Genomic DNA, 22,351 nt, shown 5'->3' on the forward strand with positions numbered 1-22,351 from the left:
TCTATCAGCAAACTCGTTCAGACATGAAAGTTCAACTGCGGTTTTTCTTTAACTGCCCTCATTTGGTGTCTGTGCAGGATTGTTTATTCTGTCAGCAAAATCAGGTGGGTTGGGGGTGAATTCTGGTTTCTGAAATACAAGCAGGGAGCCCAAGTGAGAACATGCTGAGTCTCTTCTGTGGCAATCTAGTTCCTTAATGCCCAGCAATTTACTAAGTCCTCTGGGGCTTGGGTTCACCTAGCTTGTGCTCAAGGTGCTGCTTCTGCCAGTTCCTCAAATAAAATTCTCAGTGGTCCGCTCTGATTTTGACAGATCTGAGGCAGAGCCACCAAGCTGAGACACTTTACTGCTGGTACCTCATGCCTTCAGTGAGGCCAGATACTGCTGAAGTCAGTGCAGAAGATCCCTCGTAATTCTTAAATATGTGAATATGACAGCCCGCACTAAAGAATTGGCTTAACTAAGGGAAAACATGCCCTGAAGAGCTTTCAGCCCCAAAACTAGGAGCTCAGTCACATGCTTGGGGGCCCATTAAGAAGCCAGTTTACAAAAAAGGTGCAGCTACTTTCATTAGGGCCATGTCATCAAAGCTTTTTGGTACCTCAGACTTGAGACAGTTGGCATGGACAGTTAAGATCTTTACCCTGTTTTAATCATGAAGAAGCCAGGCTGTCTACTTTAAACAGACCTAAAATTGGAGGGACGGATTATTTGGATGCTGAGAAGTCAGAGAGCCTTCAGTAATGTCAAGATGAGCCTGTAACTCTTCCGTGTTTTTTTCCCCCCAAATGAAGACTGTTGGTAATGTTACACAGAGAAAAGATACCGTTGCCACATGCCTGCCATTCTTAGCGTTATGAATTGAATAAATTCGATATGAAAATCACCTGGAAGAGTTAGGGAAACCCACAGTACTGTATGGAGCATTTGGACAGGTTCAACACTGTTCTTGTACAAGTTTAGGTAAACCTGCCTGAAGTGACTGGGGTCATTCTTGCTTTATGCTGGTGTAGAGCATAGCAGGTTTTGGCCCTTATTGCCTCCTGTTTGCAGCTATGGTGAAAATCTTGCTGGGTTGCTTAGGGGGAAGTGGCCTGTAGAGCCCTGTTGGCAAAGTTGGCTGTGGTGTGATGTGTGTGTAGCCATGGGTCCTTCTTCAACCATCTTTTAATTTGGTGAGAGCTGGGCTTAGCATGATGTGTGGCTGTCATGAAGACTGTAATGTAGTAAAGTCTTGTTTGTTTGCATAATCTCATGGCTTTTGATCTGCATAACCTTTCTATTTGTGTGCATGTGCTCCGTATCCTTCACAGAAAGCTTAGAGCTTGACTGTCTCCGTTAAAGGGATCCCAGTTATTAATTGGTGATGCCTTTCTGCTCTGCAGACTGAAACATATTTCCTTGGGATTTTTTTAAATTCAAAATAAGCTTAAAATTAATCTGTAGACTGAGCATTAGGAAGCACAGGTCTAAAAGTGGATTTCCCATTCCATAAGTGAATGGGATATATGCAGCTTTTAGCCTCTTGGCTTTCAGTTGGATAAAATCTTTGGTGTGGCTTCCTCTGCTGAGGAGATGGGTTATCAACTCGTCCCGCAGCGTCAGGGTGCTGTCAGCCTTCCCAGCTGCTTACAAAGGGCGCTCGTAGCCCTCCCTGATTAGTGCTGGTCCAACTCAGCAGTAGTTCCACTAACCTCAGTTACTCTTCTCCTTGTTCCCATGCTTTTAACCACGACCATGTGTGATTTTTTTTGTCTCATCTCTTTTGTTTATTGACTTGAGCTCAGTTGTTTTACTGCTGTCAGTGTCACCAACATAAATATGTAGCTTATGAAGCCTGATACATCGTTCATTGCATAGCTGGAAGCTCTGGTGTGCTGCTTGGGAAGGATGTCCTTGGTGATTTCCTAATAGGATGGGGAAAGGCTTCTAATGCAGAAGAGGGGAATGCATGGTAAAGGTCAAACAACAAGAGCACTTGCTGTCAGTAAGTTGCACAGCGTGGTTCTGGATTATTTAAGTAGGGAACGCAGAGCTGTGTCAGAAGCATAAAGGAGGAAGACGTGTTTCTGTCTCTTGGTGAGACATGCTCCTATGTAGTAGCCAGCACAGACTGACTGCCTTTTTATGAGATGTATTCATTTTGGAGAAGCAACTTCCAAAAGAAATCACTAAAGCAAACAAGCCATCAATTTAAGCAGTTATGAATGATGTGTATGATTAGATCTGACTTAGCCACGTTTAATCTAGCCGTACCTCTGAGATTTCCAAGGACTGATGTTGAAAGAGTAACTCGTTTTAGTGAAGGTCTGAATTTTGCAAGAAGATACCTGGATGCTTACCCAATTCGCTGACTCACTCTGGTGCTCGGGGGCACAATCTATGTGGAGCATGATGTGTTATGTAAAGACTGAACCATGAATTTGGGGTGGACATGTTACAGGTGCAGACTGGTCAGTGCGGATTGATGGGTTCTGTGCGTCTGCCACTGTAGAATAATCAGAAGTAGGAAATAAGCAAACTGTCTTTTCTACTCAATTCTAAGGAGAAAGAAAAGAAGCCTTTCAAAAACACCTTAGAGGTACTTGTAACCTTTTACCAACCTGCATGCGTTAATCCTTACTGTTTCTGTATGGCCGGTTAATGTTACCAGTGGAATAAACAAAGGTGTAGGAAGACCAATGCCCTGATTCAGAGGGGTGTTGAGGTCGTTAGGTCCGTGCTGGCTGGTGCACTTAACCCATAGGGCCCCTTCCTTACATCTGGGAATATAGGTCTTGGGAGTTTGAGTTCTGTGCCTTAACAAGATACATGTCACTGTCCCATTTATCGTCAGCCATAGTCCTGATAAAATGCCTTCTCGTATTTGGCACCAGAACAAAACACGTGAGAGAGACATAGCTCATCTTAGCTGTCCTGCAGAAGAACTGGTATCACATTCATTAAGTCACAGCAGCTTTCAATCATGTAGAAGCATACTTGTCAGCTCTCCTTTGCTGTTGTATCTTAATCGTAGCACAGTGGTGCCTGCGATTTTCCATCAGAACTGGAGATCTGCTGTACTTGTTGCGGTGCAGATTGTACCAACTCATCGCCCTGTGCTAAATGCCCTACACCCTGAGCAGACAGAGTGAAGGAAATAATGCTGCCCCATGTCACGGGTGGGGATTTGAGGCTTGGTAAGAAAGAGAGTGAGTGTTGATGCAAAGGGAGTTCATGACAGAAAAAGGAGTTGGATTTGGACATTCTGGAGCAATAGATGTAGCACGGTGCATGCACATGTTGGCAGGGAAAGCATGATACAGGCTGTGTGATTCTTCAGTGAGCTGGGTTTAGGTACAGGCCTGAGCTAGTTAACCCCCTTTTTTTTCCTGGCTTAGCTTGCACCTGCATCAGTTCTGTGAGCTGGTCTGCTACATGGACAAGACACAATTGACAATGAGGAGACTGAACTGCTGCTTGTAGCATTAAAGTGCATGTGAAACTACAGCACGCAACTCTGTCTAAAGTTTTGTGTTGCTAAATGTGTTTTTTTTCCTTTGCTTTACTTTGTGTCTTAGGTACTGATGCACCCATCCTTGATGGAATCAGGCACCTGGTGCCAATGAGATTCACTGACATTTTCACTGACTGAGGATCCCCTGGCCATCTCACACATTCTGGAGGTACATGCTACCTCCTTCCATTCCCTACGTGATAATTTACAGAGAACTCAGCAGTGGAAAAATCTCTAAATTTGAAGGAGTAACAATTTTTGAAACGATTCCCTGAAGCTCAGTAGCTTCACTTCACAAACAAACAAACAAACAAACCTCTTATAAATACCTACAGGAAAAACAACCAAAACCCTTAATTACAAAAGATGCCTCTGTGCTTTCAGAAGCTTTGCCTTGTTTTCCTGTCAGGCCTCGTTTCCACCAAGGGATCTCTTTCCTAAGGCCAGCAGGACTGCTGTGATGGAGGAGGAGGTAAATGCATATGACAAAGGACGAGAAGGGGCAGAGCCCTGCCTTGACATTGACATAGATAATGGAGTTATTGAGCAGTTAGTGTAAAAGTTGACTGTTTTCTTGAGAGAGATGTCGCCTGGCATTCTGGTTGCAGTAACAATAATTATCCTTGGACAACATTTATACTTGTCATTTTTACCAGTTCAGTTAATGCTCCTAATTCCTTTTGGCACTATTTTCATCAGGCCCAGAAGAGGTGTTTAAGAAAAAAAATGTAGCTATGTTGAGGTGCATGTCATCTGGTCACCTTGGTGGAGATCATTGACAGGTGGGGGTATTCAAGACATTACTATTTATAACAAGAAAATCGATTCGTACGCACATATGCTCGTGTAGCGTTGCCAGAGCTTAACCTTCTCTCTGGCCTCTGGTAGAAGTACTCAGATATTTTAGCCAGCAGTAGACGTGGAAGTCTGGGGTTCCTAGTGTGAGCAAAATGGATTTTTTGCTATGAAACTTGCATGCTTTACATCCAGTACGTATAAAAGGGCAGATATAAATGTTTGATGTTCTGCATAACGCCGTTTGTTAAGGCGTAGTGTTGTATACTAGTAATTACACATGTTAATAATAGAGGAGAACTGGATTCTGACTTTGGGTGCCCTCATTAGGAGGGGACAGTGTATAAGTGATCCTGGGAGGCTTTATTAATTGGAGAAAACTTGTTTCGTAGCATCTTCCTGGCCTTCTTCACCTTCTTCCTTTTTCACCAGGAGGTAGTAATTTCCTACTGCTTATACAAACACCAGATGAGACACTGCTAGCGTAGGTCAGCACCGCTGCTCAGTGAGAGAAGCAACTGTGGCACGGCTTCGGTGGTTCAGGGCCAGCCTTTCCCCACCTTTTGCCCCCTTCAGCCCCAGTGCGCTTCTGCATTCCTGAATTCGGTGCAGGTAGGCTGCAGGGAGGTGTGCTCCCACACAAAGCTGCACATCCTGTGATGCTTCATCAAAGGCTCCCCTGCAAGACCTGCAATTCACAATCAGGGCTGTTGGGAAACATCATGTCATATGGCAGGTAGGGACCACTTTCCATGTTTCTTCAGGAGCCCAACTGTACACGCACGTGCACCTGTAATTCAACACAGATACATTAGGTGTGGTTATCCTGCCCCTGGAGCCTTTTTCATTTCAGGAAACTCAAATAACTCTCTGGATCTTCAGAAAGATCCACCACAGGCCCTCTGGAACTAAGTTTCCTGTGCATGCAGCTAATTATTTTGAGAATGAAACAGCACCTTTGAAGCATGTCCATGAAATACATAATTATTTTGTGTTCGATCATACTGTTAGACAGCTAATTGAAAATCACATTGTGTCTACATAATGAGACAAGTAATATATGCATTTGTGCACTGCAGAAATGACTTGTCCCATAGTCTTTTTCCCTTTAATTGCTGTGATGGCAACTGGCAGAAGAGGACCACGTGCTGGGCTGTCCTTGATCAGCAAATCTAGCAGACAGAGCTACTGTTAGGGACTCCAGTGAGCTCAAATAAAAGAGGCCCCGGAGGACAGGACTGCTGCTTCCAACAGTTCCTGTACAGATGTTGAAATAGCTCAGAACATGCTGGGTTTCCTGCTAAGAAGTCAGTGGCTAGCACAGCGTCTGCCCAGGCTTCATTAGTGAGCAGATCGTGTGTATTTATGGCGAGGAGTTGCTGGGGTGGTTTTGGCCTGTGGCTGCCCACAGGACCATGCCATCAGAGACCCTCTGCGTTGCCCAGCTGGCTGTGCTGCAGTGGAGTGTCCCTGCAGAGCAGCCGGTGTTTCCCCAAGTGCAGGTCTGGGGCTTGCCAAGCTCCAAATAGCATCCACATGTCTTGCAAGCAATGGGTTGTCCTCGGTTGGTCTCGTGGGGAATCTGGTGACTCAAGAAGCATTAATGGCAAGGAGCGCATTCTTTTTTTAGCCCCTGGTGTGGTTTTATTCCTTCAGTATTTCTCTTGCTCCCTGTGGCTGGGAAGTGCTGTGCTACGTTATTTGTTGTCATGCTATGAACATGTTTGTGTCTAATTCTTGGAAGGTAAGAACACAGGAAGGATTCCTTTGGCGCCCCCTCCACTATATGTTGTGCATTTGTAGAGGACAGGCATACCCTGATCCGTGAAGTAATTGGTTTGCCTATCTTTCTTGCTGCAGTATATAAATACAGGGAGAGGCAAGATTTATTGTATTATGCTGTATAGTTGTTTGCAAGAGCGAAGGTTCCTGGGGAAGAATATTAATCTAAGAGTAAACATATTTGAGGAGACTTCCAGGCTGGCCCTTCCCTCTGTAATACACTGGTGGCAAAAACCACAGAAAGGAGGACTCTGGCAGCTCACCTCTACCCAAGAAGACTCTGAGCTGGAGCAGGGTTTAACTACAGTGGATCTCACAGCCTCATTTTTATGTTGATGACTTGCTCTCGTCAAAGCAAGAGCAGCTTCTCAGCTTACTTGGTCATTTATTTGGCCACAGAATTGTCTGGAATGAGCTAGTTACTTCAGGTTAGCATTTCCACATCCATATATATATACTCACATACATGTGCTGTGCATGAAATATACTCAGTAATATTTCTCGACCTGCAGTCACATAACTAGTCATGGCTTTCCTCGGCAGCCCTTGTACTTTCTGACTTGGAAAAAGATGTCGTAGCGCATTAGTGCTAGGGAAACAAAGACATGTAAGCAAGTCTGCTGATGCTGCTTTTTCCATTTAAAATCCTGCAACACATCCAGGGGTTTAAGATGCATTTTCTCAGGGGGTTCCCCTGCCCCGAGTTCCCTGCTGTTTACCTTTTGCGGTCACAATTTCCTGATTACAATGGCACAGTTTTGGGAAAGGTTTTAAGCGCTTCAACCGCCTTCAAACCTTGTATTGCGCAATTATTTTCTGCTGCTGCTGGCGCCTGACAAAGATCTGGTTTCCAAACAAAGGCATAGAGGCAAATGAGGCAGCAGACCTTGCAGGAGATAGAATATTGTCTCTGTGATTAAAGCTCTTTTATTAGGTTGTGGTCTGTAATGGGAGAGAAAAAGCATGATCTCCGCTGATCTGCATTTTAAATGCTGTTGAGGATTAGCAGAGGGGCAGCAGATGCACCTATTGAGCTGTAAAGGACGGGATTCAAAGCCGTATCGTGCAGATGGGAGATTATTGTCCTGCGCTTCCCCGCGTGTGCAAGCAGTACTCCCGTGGCACGTCTCATCACCATCATCCCACTCGTCCCGCAGCACGCCGCATGGTGCTGAACCCACCCCAGCCCCGGCGTGGAGCTGAGGGGATGCTCGGCCACCCTGCACAAGCCGAAACAGAGCCGTGGCAGCCATTCTGCTGCCACCCATGGGATCCTGCCGTGGGCACCCGATGGTTCTCAGTCTTCCTTCCCCTTCCTGACACAGGCAGCTTAACCCTTCCCATCGGAATAGCTCGCTGTAACCATGCTGCCTGTCACTGTGCTGTGGACCAGCCCTTTTCCTGGGGCACAGCAAGTGAAGTGGCGGGGAAGAGCAGAGAGATTTTCCTTTGCTGCTTTTTCTGTTCTTCTGTCATCGCTTCCAGAAATCAGCATCCTTTATCCTAGCTGAAATATACCATTGCAGTTTCTTTGCTGTTGTTTTCATTTAGTGGATCATAAATTTGAAAGCTCTCCCCCCAAATGTATGCATTTGTGTATCACACAGGAAGGACCCCACTTTCACTCTCGGCTTTTCTGCTGTAGCTCTGGAATGGATCTGGTGACACAAATGGAATTATTCTCCTTTTATCCTGCTCTGGCAGAGTTGGGGGTTGTGTAAAATTTAATAGAAATGATGGTGTTCTGGCCAATTTGCCCTTTTTTCCCTTTTTTTCTCCCTTTCAGTTTTTACCTGCTCACACCGACTTAAAAGATGATTGTGGTATGTCCTTGGTTCCCAGCTCTGCAACAGGGTTTCACTGTGACCCTCCGCAAGTTACCCAGTTTCTATGTGCCTCAAGCCTTTATGTTCAAGCAGAGAAATGGTGTATGATTATACACTCACCCTTTGGCAGCTTTAACTATTTGGATCATAACTGTCTACCCCAAGGCAGGGGTAGCACCGGTGCTGTGGATGCGTGACGGTTACCAGAGCAGACTTCTGGTTTGGGGTTGAGTCTTCCAATACGAGCAGCAATAAGAATTCCACAGGGCTCTCATTCATGTTAATTCTATTACGTATTTTCTTTTTAAAAACTGTCCTGAAATATGTTTATGAGGCTTGAAAATTATTAGGGAAACCAATTATTTTCTGCAGCATCCTATTCTTGTGATAAATGTGTCATAATGTTAGACTTCCCCTGTGGCAGCCTGGGTATCACCTCATGCTTTGAAGCGTGCTCGTATGGGGGTAAGAGAGGTGGGTGAGAGTGCAAATTCCCATTTATGTGTAAATATGAACCTCTTTGCTCCTTGGTTAGCATTGGTTCTACCTGGTATACCTCAGTAGCTCCACCGCTTCCTAGACACTTCTCTTTGTCTTAAAGGTAACCAAACTGAGTTTAGATTTCCCAATCACACCCCTATTTCCCCATCTTCAAGAGCTGAGTCCCCGCATTCGGCAGCAGCTCAGGACCGAGTCCTTGAACCACAAGGCAGGGTTCCAGGTGCCAGTACGTGAGTGCAGACGTGGCAAGGATGCAGCGGAGGCTCGGCTGTAGCAGAGCACTCTTGTGTGGGGAGGTTCTGACCTGGGGCTCTTCTCCTGGCTGTGAAGAGGAGGATTAGCGGAAGAGCAGAATTGATGAATTGAAATCAGTTATATTTAAATCAAGGTGATTTAAGTAGCAGCTTTTTATTATTGTTTAAATCAGCAAGGACAAAAGCTTGATTTCGTTTATGGATTCCATTTTTATTTGTCATTTGTAGGTTTTCTCTCTTTCCCTAATGAAAGGTTAATTTTCAAGTTGGTGGCTGTCTAGGTATGTTGATATGCAAAGAAAAAAAAATCTCTATACAAAATTCAGTATTCTTTTTCTGTGGTTAGGAAGACATTCTCCACAAGTGTCCATTCACTGACACTATAATGTAGTTAATGCGCAATTGTTTGCATGCTTTTACAAAAGAGTTTTTTCATTATAGATCAACTGCCGTTTTCTACTCGCTGTAGATGGACACACATTCTTTATTGGTTAATTTGCATGAACATCTCTTTGGATTGGAAATTCAAGTGGCATCAAATTGATACAAAAGCTTAAGAGCCATTGTTTATTATCCAACTGTGATTGTTCCATTTCGGAATAAACATAAAAGGAAGGAAAACAAAACTGCTTGTTTTAAACAGTTATGCCAGCGTGTCAGGTACCTGTAGCCAGACACCTTGCGTCCAGGGGTGTTTCAGTTCTTTATTTCAGGCATCTTCATGTAGTTGTTAGTAGGATTTACAGCTGATGATGTCGTCAGAGGGAATCCTTCTTCATTTTTGACAGTTTAAGCACACAGGACACAGACGTGCCTTAATTCCCTTTAATCTGAGCAGAGGAGAGCACCTCTTGCTCTTTCTCAGCTCTGCTGTACTCAGCTGCGACCGTGCTCGGCCTTAGTTTAGACAAACGCTGTGTGAGAAGCAAGACTGCGCTTCTGTCGCCTGGAGCCTGCTGGGGCTTCTGTCCTGGGGAAGGGAAGGGATCTGGTGCTAAGGACTCTACAAGTTGTGTACCTGCAAGTATAAATGGTCCCTCAGGAAACTTTATACAAAAAACTTTATACATGGCCTCCTGCAGCTGAAGTCTGGGGGGTTAAATCTGTTCCACGCTGTACCATTGTTAAGGTTCAAATTATGTTACAGATGTGCTTTCAGGCCCGTGTTTCTCTTGTTTGTAGCCAGTAGTTGTGGTGGTTTTACTCGGGTGGGCGGCCGAGCTCCACCACAACTGCTCTCTCACGCCCCCTCCTCAAAGAGGAACGGGGAGAAAATACAATGAAAAGGGCTCAAGGGTTGAGATAAGGACGAGGAGATCGCACAGTAATTATTGTGACGGGCAAAACAGACTCAGCATAGGGAGATAGTGAGATTTATTGCCTGTTACTAACAAGCTAGAGAAGCGAGAAACAAAGGAAAGAAACCAAAAGCACCTTCCCCCCCATCCACCCTCTTCCACCTCCTCCCCCCGAGCAGCGCAGGGGAACGGGGGAATGGGGGTTATGGTCAGTCTATAGCGCTTCTTTGCCGCGGCTCCTTCTCGGTCACTCTCGTCCCCTGTGCTGTGGGGTCCCTCCCACGGGATGCAGTCCTTGATGAACTGATCCGGCATGGGCTGCCCACAGGCAGCAGCTCTTCAAGAACTGCTCCAGATATGGGTCTGTACCCTGGGGTCCATCCCTCAGGAGCGAACTGCTCCAACCTGGATCCCCCACAGGCAGCAGCTCCTGCCAGGTCACCTGCTCCTGTGTGGTCTCCTCTCCACGGGCTACAGGTCCGGCCCGGAATCTGCTCTGGCAGGGGTCTTCCACAGGCTGCAGTCTCCGTCGGTGCAGGTCCACCTGCTCCACCGTGGTCTCCTCCACAGGCTGCAGGGTGGAAGCCTGTTCCACCGTGGTACTCCATGGGCTGCAGGGGGACAACCTGCTTCACCATGGTCCTCACCACAGGCCGCAGGGGACTTCTGCTCCGGCACCTGGAGCACCTCTCCCCCTCCTTCTTCACTGACCTTGGCGCCTGCAAGGCTGGTCCTCACTCCTCTCACTCTCCCAGCTGCTGTGTGGCACAGCGTTTTTTTCCCTGTCTTAAATCTGCTTTCACAGAGGTGCAAACAACATCACTTATTGGCTCGGCTCTGGTCAGCAATGGGGCCCTTACCAAACATGGGGCAGCTTCTAGATCCTTCTCACAGAAGCCACTCCTATGGCCCCCTGCTACCAAAACCTTGCCACGTAAACCCACTACAGTAGTCTACCTCAAAAGGACATGTTGTGGACCTGGGGTGGGTCTCAGGAAGCAGATCCTCTGTTTATGGCTGTGCAGTTACACCATTTTGTGACGTTATGCAAGTCACTCCAGCTTGCAGTGCTTCCCATCCTGTGCTTTTCTGTCCAGCTGAACCACGGGCAGTGTTTTGCAGCTGAGTTACCAGCATCAGACTTCCCAGCTCTGTTTGGAGACTGATGCTTTCGTTCGTTTGTCCTTTGCTAGAGTTCTCAATTCTCTTTTAAAGGTCTTTTTCAGTCCTTTCCATGTTGTGTTTCTTTTTTAATTATTCCCATAATAACATTTGGACTACAACCTCTAGCCTTTAGTATCTAGAGCACAGAGGGTCACAGAGAAATAATGTTCCTGCTGGATGCCTGCCCTGCCAGATGAATGCTGTACAACTGATGATGATTCCCTTGCTCAGGGAGAGACTCTCACATCCCCTACCCTATGCAACTTGCTGTAGCCTTGAGGTGCGAGAGGCCTGACCCGCAGTACAAGTGAGGAATAGCATGGCACTTCCTACTCATTTAGGAGGCTCATAACATAAAGCCAAAGTGTGTAATGTTCCTAAGCGCCAGACGATATTTTCTGTTTTCTTTGCAGGCAGGATCCCTTAAGGCCAGTGTTTTTGCAGAAAGTGATCCATGATTTGTCTAATGCCATTATTGCCGGTAGTGTACACTATTGTCTTGGTGTGTTTATCCCCTGTGTACGTCGGGATGCTGAACAGGCACAGCAATCTCAATTATTTGTGAGCCGCCTCCTCTTCTGAGCGTGAGTGGCTCTGAGTCAACAGCGAGCTTCTCTGTGGCTCTTGCTTGAGCCTGAGCTGTGCTGTGCAGCCTCCTCGGAGGGGCTGGCAGGGCCGCGGCTCGTCTCTGGCAGTAGGATTTGGAGGATCCCAAGGAAGTCGGTGGCATCACAGCAGTGTGCTTGTGGGGAGAACCAGATCCTCATCTGGGAATGTCCTGAGGGTTGGGGTTTTTAACTTTCCCTAGACTTTGTAGCTTGTATGGAGAAGATGCTTACTGGTCTTTTGCTTCTTTCTATCTACTTATCCAGGCTTACAGCTTGTCTTTCTGCTTAAGCTGATTTTTTGGATTGAATCTTCTTGAGTCTTCTGACACTTCGTGCTAACTCTGTGGGGCCATGAAATAGAAACAGAATAGTAAGCATCAGGGAAAAACCCTGGGGATGAGATTCTCTGTTGACATCTAGATCAGCTCATTCACTCTTTATCCATCTTTATTGTAGCTTTGGCCTTGAACTAGTGTTTGTGTGGAGTGAAATTTCAGGATGGTTTGCTGATACCAAGAAATTACCAGTCTGAGTAAAGGCAGAACCCATTCCTGTGTCGGGAAGTGGAGCAGTAACAGGCCCTGTAGATTTGAGAACAACAATCCCTGCAGGTTTGTTTTGCCTTAGTGGTGGTAGTATAACATGGTAACAGTTGAGAACATCTGGCATAGCTGTGAGCTCTTCTACAGCCAGATCTTTCAGCTTTCCTCATTCTCTGCAGCAGCACCGTTAGAGGAAGCAAGGTCTGCATAGCTGTAGTTTGCTGATGAACAAACTCATCTGCAGATTGCTTAAACAGGTGAGTCTGTACAGATTTCGTTGTTCACCATCCCCTCCAGTGAATTCTTCCAGAAGAGAGAAATTCACTGTGGGATCTCCCACCAACCCAGGTAGGGATTGTTGCATAGAAATTCTGGAACAGGAGCATGACACAAAGATGTGTTTTGGCAGTGCAGTTCTCATGCCACTGTCCTCTTATAATCGACGGCTCCTGCCTGAGTTGGAAATTGCACTGTATTTCAGGACATACTTAGCCACAGCTGCTCCGGTACGAATATCCAAGTGATGAAGCTGTGTATCAGAAGGTGGGTTGGGGTGTGCATGTTTGTGTTTATCCAGCCACCTTTCTTTTGAAAGGAAATTAAATTCACTTTATTTTCTTTCTTCTTTGTGGAGGCACAGCTGAGCTTTCTCTCTAGGTATTACATTGTTTCTCATAAACCTTACCTTAAATTAACGAGGAGCTTGGGCCTTTTCTGTGCAGGTGTATTGAATATGACCCCCTGCTTTCCTCCCTCGGTAAGGAACACAGCGAACTGGTTGTAGTGAAGTTTGTACTACATGAGCAGGCAGCTCCTGTTCTCGGTGTAGAAGTCGATAAATGCTTTCAGCTCCATGCTGTGACCTGAGCCATTAGTCTCACATTAAAGAAAATACTTTTGAAAATTGGGGGTTTTATATGCTTGTTTCTGTTCATTAAAATGATAATAGTCTAATTATTCTGACCTTTAATTCCTTTTGCTTTGACTTTCCTTTTCTTAAGCCAGAGATCAGTTTTCAAGTGGTCTTTCTTCCCATTGTCCTAAGCCAGAGGCTTGGGGTTTCTTTCTCATATTCAGTATAATTAAAAAAATGTATATGCTAGATTTCCTATACTTTGTACAGAGGAACATCTTAGGAAGTGGGAAAAGCGGTCCATCACAATTGTCATAAGCTCTCTGCTCTCACAGTGTTAGACAACGTGATGCACTCACGCCACTACGGAGGGCAGAAAGCTCTTAAACCGTTTGCTGAAACTGGGACTGCATAGGCCCACGTGTAGGGCTGTAGGAGTCACATTAAAAATCAGAATCTTATGAAGGGGATTTCTTCCACACCCTCTTGGAAGGTCTCAGTATCATTTTGAAAAAGACTGAGGCCTTTTTCTGTATCTGGGAGCCACACACAGAGCAGGGAAGATGAGATGTCCCCACTGTGCTCTTACCCAAATCTGGGCCTGACTCACTTCTTGTACATGATAATGGGGTAGTTAGTGTGTGGTGGGAGAACCCCCCTGAAAATAAATGAAATTATATCAGTGTAAAAGTCTCACTGGCTCAAAGTCTTCCCAAGATAATGAAGCCCTTTCCAGCTCCTTTGGAGGCTGTTGGCTGAGTAAGGAAGAAAGTCCCAAATCGGAGAGGGAAATCCAAGGGAGCTCCGCTTGGAAATCCAAGATCAGCCCCTACTTCTGCTGGGTGCAGAGCAAGTTGTCGTTGGGAAAAATTGTCACTGTAAAACCATCTGGAGGGTGCAAGAGCTGCCCAGTCTAGTTCTACCCTGGCTGCATATGAGTCCTATCCCACTGCCCTCAAGAAGCCCTTTGGGAATTTGGGGCAGCGGGAGGTGCTGCATGCGCACAGGACCTGCGTTGGGCGCTGTGTTCATGGCATGGGTGCAGGCAGAGCTAAGCTCCGTCACTTCTTGAGGCACTGGTGAAGCGCAGCACACCGACAGTCAGCGCACAGCCCTGTAGGAACTCGTCAGGGGGTGATTAAGGGATGTCAGAGGGCAGGGTAAGCTGCAGCAGTAGATGAAGTGTTTTGCAGTGAGCCTCATCTTGTGAAGAGCACGACCTCTGTCTTCTGTAGAAAGGCTTTCCTTGCTAGCCCCTCTTTTTAATGAAGTTCTTAATATACACAGAGCCTGGCTGAAACAAGCCCGGCTGCTGGGAGGGTCGGGAGGCCGTCAGGAGGAGGCAAGTGGAGGTGGGATGGAAGGGTGGTGAGGAGAAGGAGATGGGAGAAATGAACGTGGAAAATGGGATTAACATGAGCTAAAAGCACACGTGAGGAACTGTTTTTCGCCTCTTTCTCCTCCTGTCTTTTCTTCCTCACTTCCTCTTGCCCTTCTTGCAGTGTTCCCTCATTATTAGTGCATCAGTCCTGCTCAGTGGATCACTGGATACCATGGCTCATTACCCAGACGTTACCTAATTCTAGTGACATGTTTCCTAAAGGATATCTTAGGCAGGATAGACAGAGCTCTGCTGGCTTCCTGCTCTACCTGAAAATGGCCGGTTTTGGTCATCTCCTGACAAACAAGTAACGAGGTCTGAAGGGGGGCGTGCGGCTCCGCGTTCCTCAAGGAGGGCTTTGCAAGGAGATGTGCAGCTCTGGCTGCTGGGTCTGCAGACTCAGGGATGGAAAATTATATATATATATTTCCTTTTCTTTCTTTTTCATTTGAAAGCCGGGAAGCCACTCATCTGTGTCCCTGTCGGCAGGGGTGGGGGTGCCACCCCAAGGCTTTCACACGCCCAGGAAGCTGAGGTCCATACCTCGCTGGTGGCAGCAAAGCTTAGTCTCTCGGGTGGGTTTGTATGGGAACAAAGCCTTGAGCTGAAACAGAAGCTCAGCCCACTGGACATCACAAGCTGCTGAGAGCTCCCAGAGGACTTCAGGAGTTTGTTGGGGTTTGGCTGATGAGTAGCAGCATTTTACAAAAGCAGCATGGCTGTGTCCACCAAGCTTTGTATCCTGCTCCCCTGGGGGGCCGCTTCAGTCGTGTGGGTGTGCGTGGCAAGATGGGAAAGGCGGCATGTCAGAGGGACTCAACAGCCACGTTCTTCACTATATTCAGCGGGCACAAAGAATTTCTGAGAAGTATTGATTTATGAAATATTGTAAGAAAGAGACCAAGATAAAAATCAATAGAGGTGATGTTGGTTCTGTGTGTTTTGATCCTGCTGAGCTCAGAGGATGATCCTACCATAATCTCTGAGGCATACAGTGTAAAACCAGCTCCCGGTGAGCTGCTGTTTATCTATGTATGTGTCTGTGTCTCTTGTTCTCTAGTATCAGGCATGGGGATCCAGTCACATCTGAGCTGATGCGTTGCTCTTGCCCATCTCCGAGCGTAGGCGCGCGTCCCTTGGGCTGCCTGGGCCACACACGTTTGGCAGTGCTTGCAGCTCAGGAGAATAAACCTGGGCTGTAGCAATTCAGTGCACAGCTTCCCTGGGCTCCGAGCTGAGGCGTGTGAATCCCAGCACTGATGAACATCTCCTTCCACGCTCCTGCTGAGCGTTTGAACTTTGGCTTTAGTCCTACTGTAATTACAGTTTATTTAATTTAGAAATGGTTATTGCGTGAGCCCTCAGAACAGCCTTTTAGCACTAGAATCTCTCTGTAGAACAGCTCATGGTCAAATTATTTCATTACCAGTGTGGGTAGCTCCATCCTCATCCTTTTAGATTTGTAGACAACCCTATACCTCCTTTCCCCACATGCAATTATAAATTGATACTGTGCAATTTGTGTGTCACTTGATATAAGACTGTTTATTTTAAAGTCAGTAATTAGAGATAACAATTGCTATAGAAAAATAAACATCTGCTCAACGAGAAGACTTGAGTAATTAAGGGCAATTAATGGTTTCCATAAGTAGGATGCTCGGTAACAAAGTCCTTTCCAGTGCAGCCAAGACGAGCATAAGATGTATGTTGTAGGAAACCAGAAAAACAGTGGGCTAGAAAACTTGGGACGTAAAATGGAAACTATTACTAAGAAATAATCTAGAGTTTTCTTTCCAGATTATATTTAAGATGCAATTTTCCTGGGTGTAATATGTAAAACTTGCATAGCATTTTAAAACCCCTCCCCTCACTTCCAACATTCTTTGTAAGGATTAATCAGTTAATCTATCTACAGTCCTTGCAAGGCAAGTAAGTGTCATTATCCTTATTTTACGGCTATGGAAATCGTGTTGCTGTGGGCCACATTTTAATCCGTCTTCCACTGTTGTAGATCTAAAGCAACTTCAGTGCAGTCAGCAGAGTTAGGCACTGTAACTGAACTGATTTACCCTACTTGAAACTAGAGTATTTGAGAAGACAGCTGTTGAGAATAAGGAGCAAGAATATTACTTTAATATTACTATGCTTTACTTGAGTTATTTTAATGCTTTTGTTTGCTTTAAGGATTGATTCTCTAAACTGGCATCCTTGAAGGTCTGCAGATCTTGCAAATATCAGTGCGTGTAGTTTTCAGGTATCTCATACCTGTAAATAATTCTAAGATTTATAACAGCAGCCTCCAATTTGTGGGGATAAATCACATTACTTGTGTTAAAAATCATATGTACAAAGCTCATATGCAGCAACTGTGTATGCATACTGAGCTGTTTAAAAAACAGTGTTCTTGGGTTTGTCCAGCCTAAGATTTTTGTTCCTCTTTTAATTCAAATAGTTTGTTACCATACTAGTTTGAGCCCTAATGTAAACCACAAATGCTTGTGTCCTGCAGTGCCTAGATTAATATTTGTTGGGTATTCAGTGACTTGAATTAATTGGCAATTAGCTAGCTCACGTTAGGAGTAATACTTCTCTCTAGACATTCCATTCATTGCTCATCCAGCCAAAAGAGATACTACCGGCCAGACCGGGGCTTTCCGCTTTGCTTTTTTTAAGGAGAAGTTTTTTGACACTGTGCTTTGTCATAAAATGAACAAGTGACAGGAGACATGCAGAGGATCTTCTGAAATCAGGGACTGGTTTCCCTATGGCAGAAATTTACCGATACTTCCAGACAGGGCTTAGGGTTGGTTTAATTTCAAATGAAAATGAAAGGCCTCCATTTGCCAATGGAAAAATCACATTTATTAAATGTAGCAAATGTAAGTAATAATTTATTCCACTTGTTGAAGTAACTACAGGCCTTATGGTTAAAAAAGTGTTACTTTTGTTTAACATTTCTAAAAAATTGTGGGAGCATTATTTGTTAACACGGAGCATACCACAAGCTTTCCTGTGCTCTTCTTCCTTGTAAGCCATCTTTCCCTTGTGCCATCTGGAGTTCCTGTTGCTCGTTGTTTAAAACCTGTGACTTTTAATTATAAATGAAAGGCCAGTGTTAGCTTACGCATCCCCTTGCTTTTCAGTGTGTTCATTTTTCCTTCTTGACTCCCCAGCCTGAAATTACGGAGCTGTTTGGGTGCAGTTCAGTGGCTAAGATCAAAAGCAGCCCAGTGTTCGCAGCTGGTAAGAAGTGGCAGCCCGTTTGAGAGCCCCAGGGTGTCAGTGCCCAGAGCTGCTTGTGGATGCAGAGCTGCAGTCCGCCAGGAGGAGCGAGTGCCTGGCAGCTACATGGGGCGCTGGGGAAACATCCGTCTGCAAGCGCTCCATTCCCCCAGTTTCTCAGATTTCCTGCCAGGACAGACCAGAGTTGGCTTTTACAGTTGTGAAGATTACTCGCCTGCATTTGAGGGTTAATCGCGTCTGAAGCAGACAAGTTCAAACTCTGTTTGTTGCCTTGGTAGCCTTGCCTTGAGCCAAGCCAAGGCGAAATGCCCTCTTAGCGGCAGCCTTGGTTCTTCTCCTTTGGGGACCACACAGGAACTTCTGCCGGGCCAAACATACAGATAAGCTGTACAAGTAAGCACCTAACATATTGACACACTGGTGCTGGGGGTTCACTGTAGACCTGAGGTGCTCATTAGCAGCAGCGTATGCAGCCAAAGGTGAACTGGAAGACCACCAGCCCCTACCAGAGCCCTACAAACAGTACCTTAGCCACTTGTTTCTGAGCATGTGTTCTGCTATTTCCATTTCAGTAATAGCTCAGCAGTTTACTCACGTGGTTGCTTCTTATTCTCTCTAAGGATCTGTCATTGTACTGATATATAATACATCGTGAATGTTTTATGTTTTGTATGCCAGTAAAGAGCCATGCTGACCATCAGGAGCTCACAGGAGTCAGATGCCTGTAAGTCATCTCTGAGTTGTAACTCCGTAGGCTGGAATTGCCAGGACCAAAGCTGAAGTCCAGAATACAAGTCCTTCATTGCCCCAGCTCACTTAGGATTTTCTCCTAGTACTAGTAGGACATTCTCCTATAGGTGGGCTACTGTCAGGGTTTTATTTTGCTAGGGTGGCATGCAGATGTCAAAGGCGGGGAAGGCGGGGAGGCACAGCAGAGCGACAGGTTTTATTTTTATCCAAAAATTGCATTCACTGAATTTACTGCTGTGAAAAGTGCTGTCTTGGGCTGTTCAGAAGGTTGTCTCAGAGTTATCTCCACAAAACAGATAATGGTGACAGTATATTTTTTTCTCACTTTTTAATGTATGTATTAAGAAAAGAGGAAAAATGCGTTAGATCTGACAGGCATTTTCTCATTTTGTTCTCTGGTACACTGGTGTAAATCAGAAATGACTTCCTGAGGTTGGTGGAATTAATTCAATCTAAAATCATTGTGATAGTATCAGTGTAATTTTGTGAGGTGTGTAAGGCCTTCTAATTGTTGATTTACGTCATTATCAGAGTAAACAGAATGGTTTAATCTTAATTTCTCAGTTTCTGTGGTAGGTGAGTAGCTGAAGGGATGCTGTGAAGATCACCTGTGAGATATGATGGTGTCCCAGGAGTTGGTGGTGTCTTTGGCTTCAGTGACTCAATGGCAGGATGCTGCAGCGAGGACAAAGGAAAAAGTAGTTTACAGATCAGCCAGGTGCAGTGGGACAGATGTCTTGACTTGGGAGGAGCAACATTTAAAATCAAGTCTTGAAATGTGAGGTTCCATTTTCTTTGGGGGAAGAGAAAGTAGCTGTTCACCACCTTTATTGAACTCTTAAAATAATGAGTCTGCCGCATGGTACAATGCAGCACCATGTCACATATCCTGGGAGTCTGCATATAAATGACTGAGCTAGAACTCCTGCAAAGATTTGGCAATGTAAGGGGAGGGAGTTCAGAGTGATGCAAAGAACGTGATGCAGAGCTGTGATTTGTGTTGGAAGAAAGCAGTAGGCACGGGTTGAAGCTGTGCGCTTACACCAAAGAAGTGTCAGGCAGGCACTGTCCAAACACAGAGCAAAGCCAAAGAGAAGCAGAAGTGAGGCTGCAGAGGCTGGGAATGGTGAACACAGAGCCCATGGTGCTACAGGTAATAAAATAAATGTACTGAGTGGACAAAATTCAGGCGTAAGAGTGAGGATTTGCTGGACATCATGGCATCTTCCCCCAGCTGTGCTCCCCTGCTGCTCGAGGCAGAGGACAGCCCGTTGCCACGCGCAGTTTCAGATGGAGCTGTCAGCGCGTTGCGTTCTTAATTTTTGTGACTCGGTTGTGTCATGGCTGAAAGTGAGGGTGTCAGCACTTAACCAGATGAGACTGAAGGATTACATGACTGGAAATATCCAGAAAACTTGAGCGCACCGTAAAAGAGAGATGACTGGAAGTGAGTTGGGAGGTTATTTCTCGGCATAATAACCCGTGCTTAATTGTTCAGCATCTGTCATTAACCGTGCAGCAAAAAGATGAACAAATATCTGTAGGAGATTGCTAGAGCCCCTGATGAAACTCCAGTTCACCTCTCTGGGGACAGCTTGAAGTAAGGCAGTGGTCTTTGTGCTTCATCCCTCGAAGAGAAAGCGTGAAGTCCTGTGGTTGTCATTTCTCTGGCCTGCAGATCTGTTGTGCTCACTTTGCAGATAAAGCAACACTTTTGGCTTTGGCGTTTGGGACAGGGATTGAGGTCAGGATCTTAAAAGGCACCCAACGCAGGAGCTGCAGGTTGAGCTGGACTTTTTCTTACTGCTCATAAATGCTCTGCGAAGCCCTGCAGGTCTTAGTGCCACCGGGGAGGTGCCATTTCTTCCTCAGGTTATAACTGAGTTAAGCCAAATGCCAGCTTGGCACATTGCGTGTGGAGTGGGACGGAGTCCAGCCTGTTAGGTGGTGTGCTGCGTGCGCACATTTGACGGGAGTAAAAGCTGAAGCAAACAGATCTCACTTGAATAGGCCAGCAAAGTAAAATTTTTCAGGGCAGAAATTTTGTTAATGGAGATAGAGTTGAGAGCTCGGGAGACTATGTTTAACTCACTCATGGGAGATCTCTTGATGTACTTTAATGCGAGTCAGCAGATTCAGATCAAAATTCTGCAGACGGTAATACTTTATGTTACTTACCTCTTTCTTTTAATTCTTGGAGTTTTATTCCACATTTCTGATAGCTCAGACATCCTGATCCTAATGGGAATACTGGTATCCTTTTGCAAATATAACCATTTAGCTGCACTCCTGTGTGAGGATGTAGATATTAACAAGGATATAGTAAATAGTAACAAATAAGAACAACTTAGTATTGTATCAGCACATGCTGATGTTCCTCCATTCCTGTGTGGCATTCATCACGGTGTTAACCTTATACAGCAGGATAAGTTTAAAATAGGAGGAGAAAACTCGATTAAGTACCTGATTAAGTTTTTATTATGAACCTGAAAGCTTTGAAAGGGGCTGGAAGAAATGTAGTGACCATGTCTACTCTGCAGCCATTTGACCATCCAGTCTGGTGGATTTCTGAGCTTTCAGTGATGTCAGGTGTTGGCAGAAGCCCCCAGCCTAGTGCAGTTAAATTGGCAGAAGTTTACTTCTTACCGATAGAACAGCATTTCAGCAACAATACAGCTTTGATGGGAGAAATTGCAGTGGCGTTAAGGATGCTGGCAGCTTCACTGCCAAGTGGTCACAGTGTGGGCTGCGGGGTCTTCATTACTCACAAGATTTCATCTGACAGGAGGAGGGGCTAATGGAAATTTGCGTATAAATAGCCAACTGCTGGGTAACGTACAAATAGCAAAAACCTCAACAGTCGATAGCTTTAACCAATTGTTTCTTTCTGTTTTGCTGTTTCTCCTGCAGGGCTTGTGAAGTTGGGGGTTCACTGTGTCACATGTCAGAAGGTCGCGATAAAAATTGTCAACAGAGAGAAGCTCAGCGAGTCGGTGCTAATGAAGGTAATTTTCTAATGGGAGATTAAAAAAAAAATAAGTTCTTGGCGCTGTCTTCTGTTCCATGCAAAATTAATATCTTTAATTACGTTTAACAAACATCCCTGTCAGTACTAGGATTATGCAGAGCATAATAACAATAATTCAGTTATGGGGGAGGCGAGAGCAGCTGAAATTAAACGGGAGCACTCCTGTGCTTTGAGAACAAAATTAATGGTCAGCTGCAGAGTTGTTACTTCTCTGCTGGGGCAGCTGTGTGTTGGGCATCGTGAGTTTCACCGCTGGAGCAGGGCAGAGTGGTTGCAGTATGTTGCAGACAGAGGGGTTCACATGTCAGTGGGAAGAGATTTCAGTGAGGTTGGTAAATCTCTTGTTTGTATACTCCTACTGCTCGCTCTTCTGCATGGGTTCGTTATGATCTGATGTGCTGGGGTCCACAATTGTTTTTAAGCTGGCGTAATTCTGTTAACAATCCACAGAGCTGTGGCATTGGAAGCGACCAGAGTCTGTCCCAATGACAGTAGTGTTCAGAAGAGCTTAATTCATTCTTTACCTAGTCTTGTGATATACATTTCCTTACACAAATGTCATTGACTGATCTTGGAAACCTAAAAATAATAATAATAATAAAAACCTACTTGCATAAAAGTTTATTCATGTGATTTGGTGACACAAGGGGCTAAATTCAGCTTGTGGGATTGAGCAGAACTGCACTGCAATCAACAGAATTCCATCAAGCTGTCACCTCCAAAAACAACTAATGGATCTGCAGACATCATTGAGGTAACTTCCCTGTGAGCACATGTAGCATATATCTTTACGCTGCCATTTCTTGTATGTACGTGTCTCTGCCAGCTGT

The 22,351-nt window shown here is 45.3% G+C and overlaps 1 protein-coding gene across 10 annotated transcripts in view; it reads left to right on the forward strand.

The window, feature by feature from the left end:
- Positions 1–22,351, forward strand: part of BRSK2 (BR serine/threonine kinase 2) — a 319,520-nt gene that overhangs the window by 126,789 nt on the left and 170,380 nt on the right. For all 10 annotated transcript variants that reach the window (XM_040559843.1, XM_040559842.1, XM_040559845.1 and 7 more), the window contains one exon: positions 21,404–21,498. In XM_040559843.1, coding sequence (XP_040415777.1) covers positions 21,404–21,498 — 95 coding nt within the window. The remainder of the gene's footprint in view (positions 1–21,403; positions 21,499–22,351) is intronic.

This window comes from Cygnus olor, chromosome 5, assembly GCF_009769625.2.
Source record: "Cygnus olor isolate bCygOlo1 chromosome 5, bCygOlo1.pri.v2, whole genome shotgun sequence".
NCBI lineage: Eukaryota > Metazoa > Chordata > Aves > Anseriformes > Anatidae > Cygnus > Cygnus olor.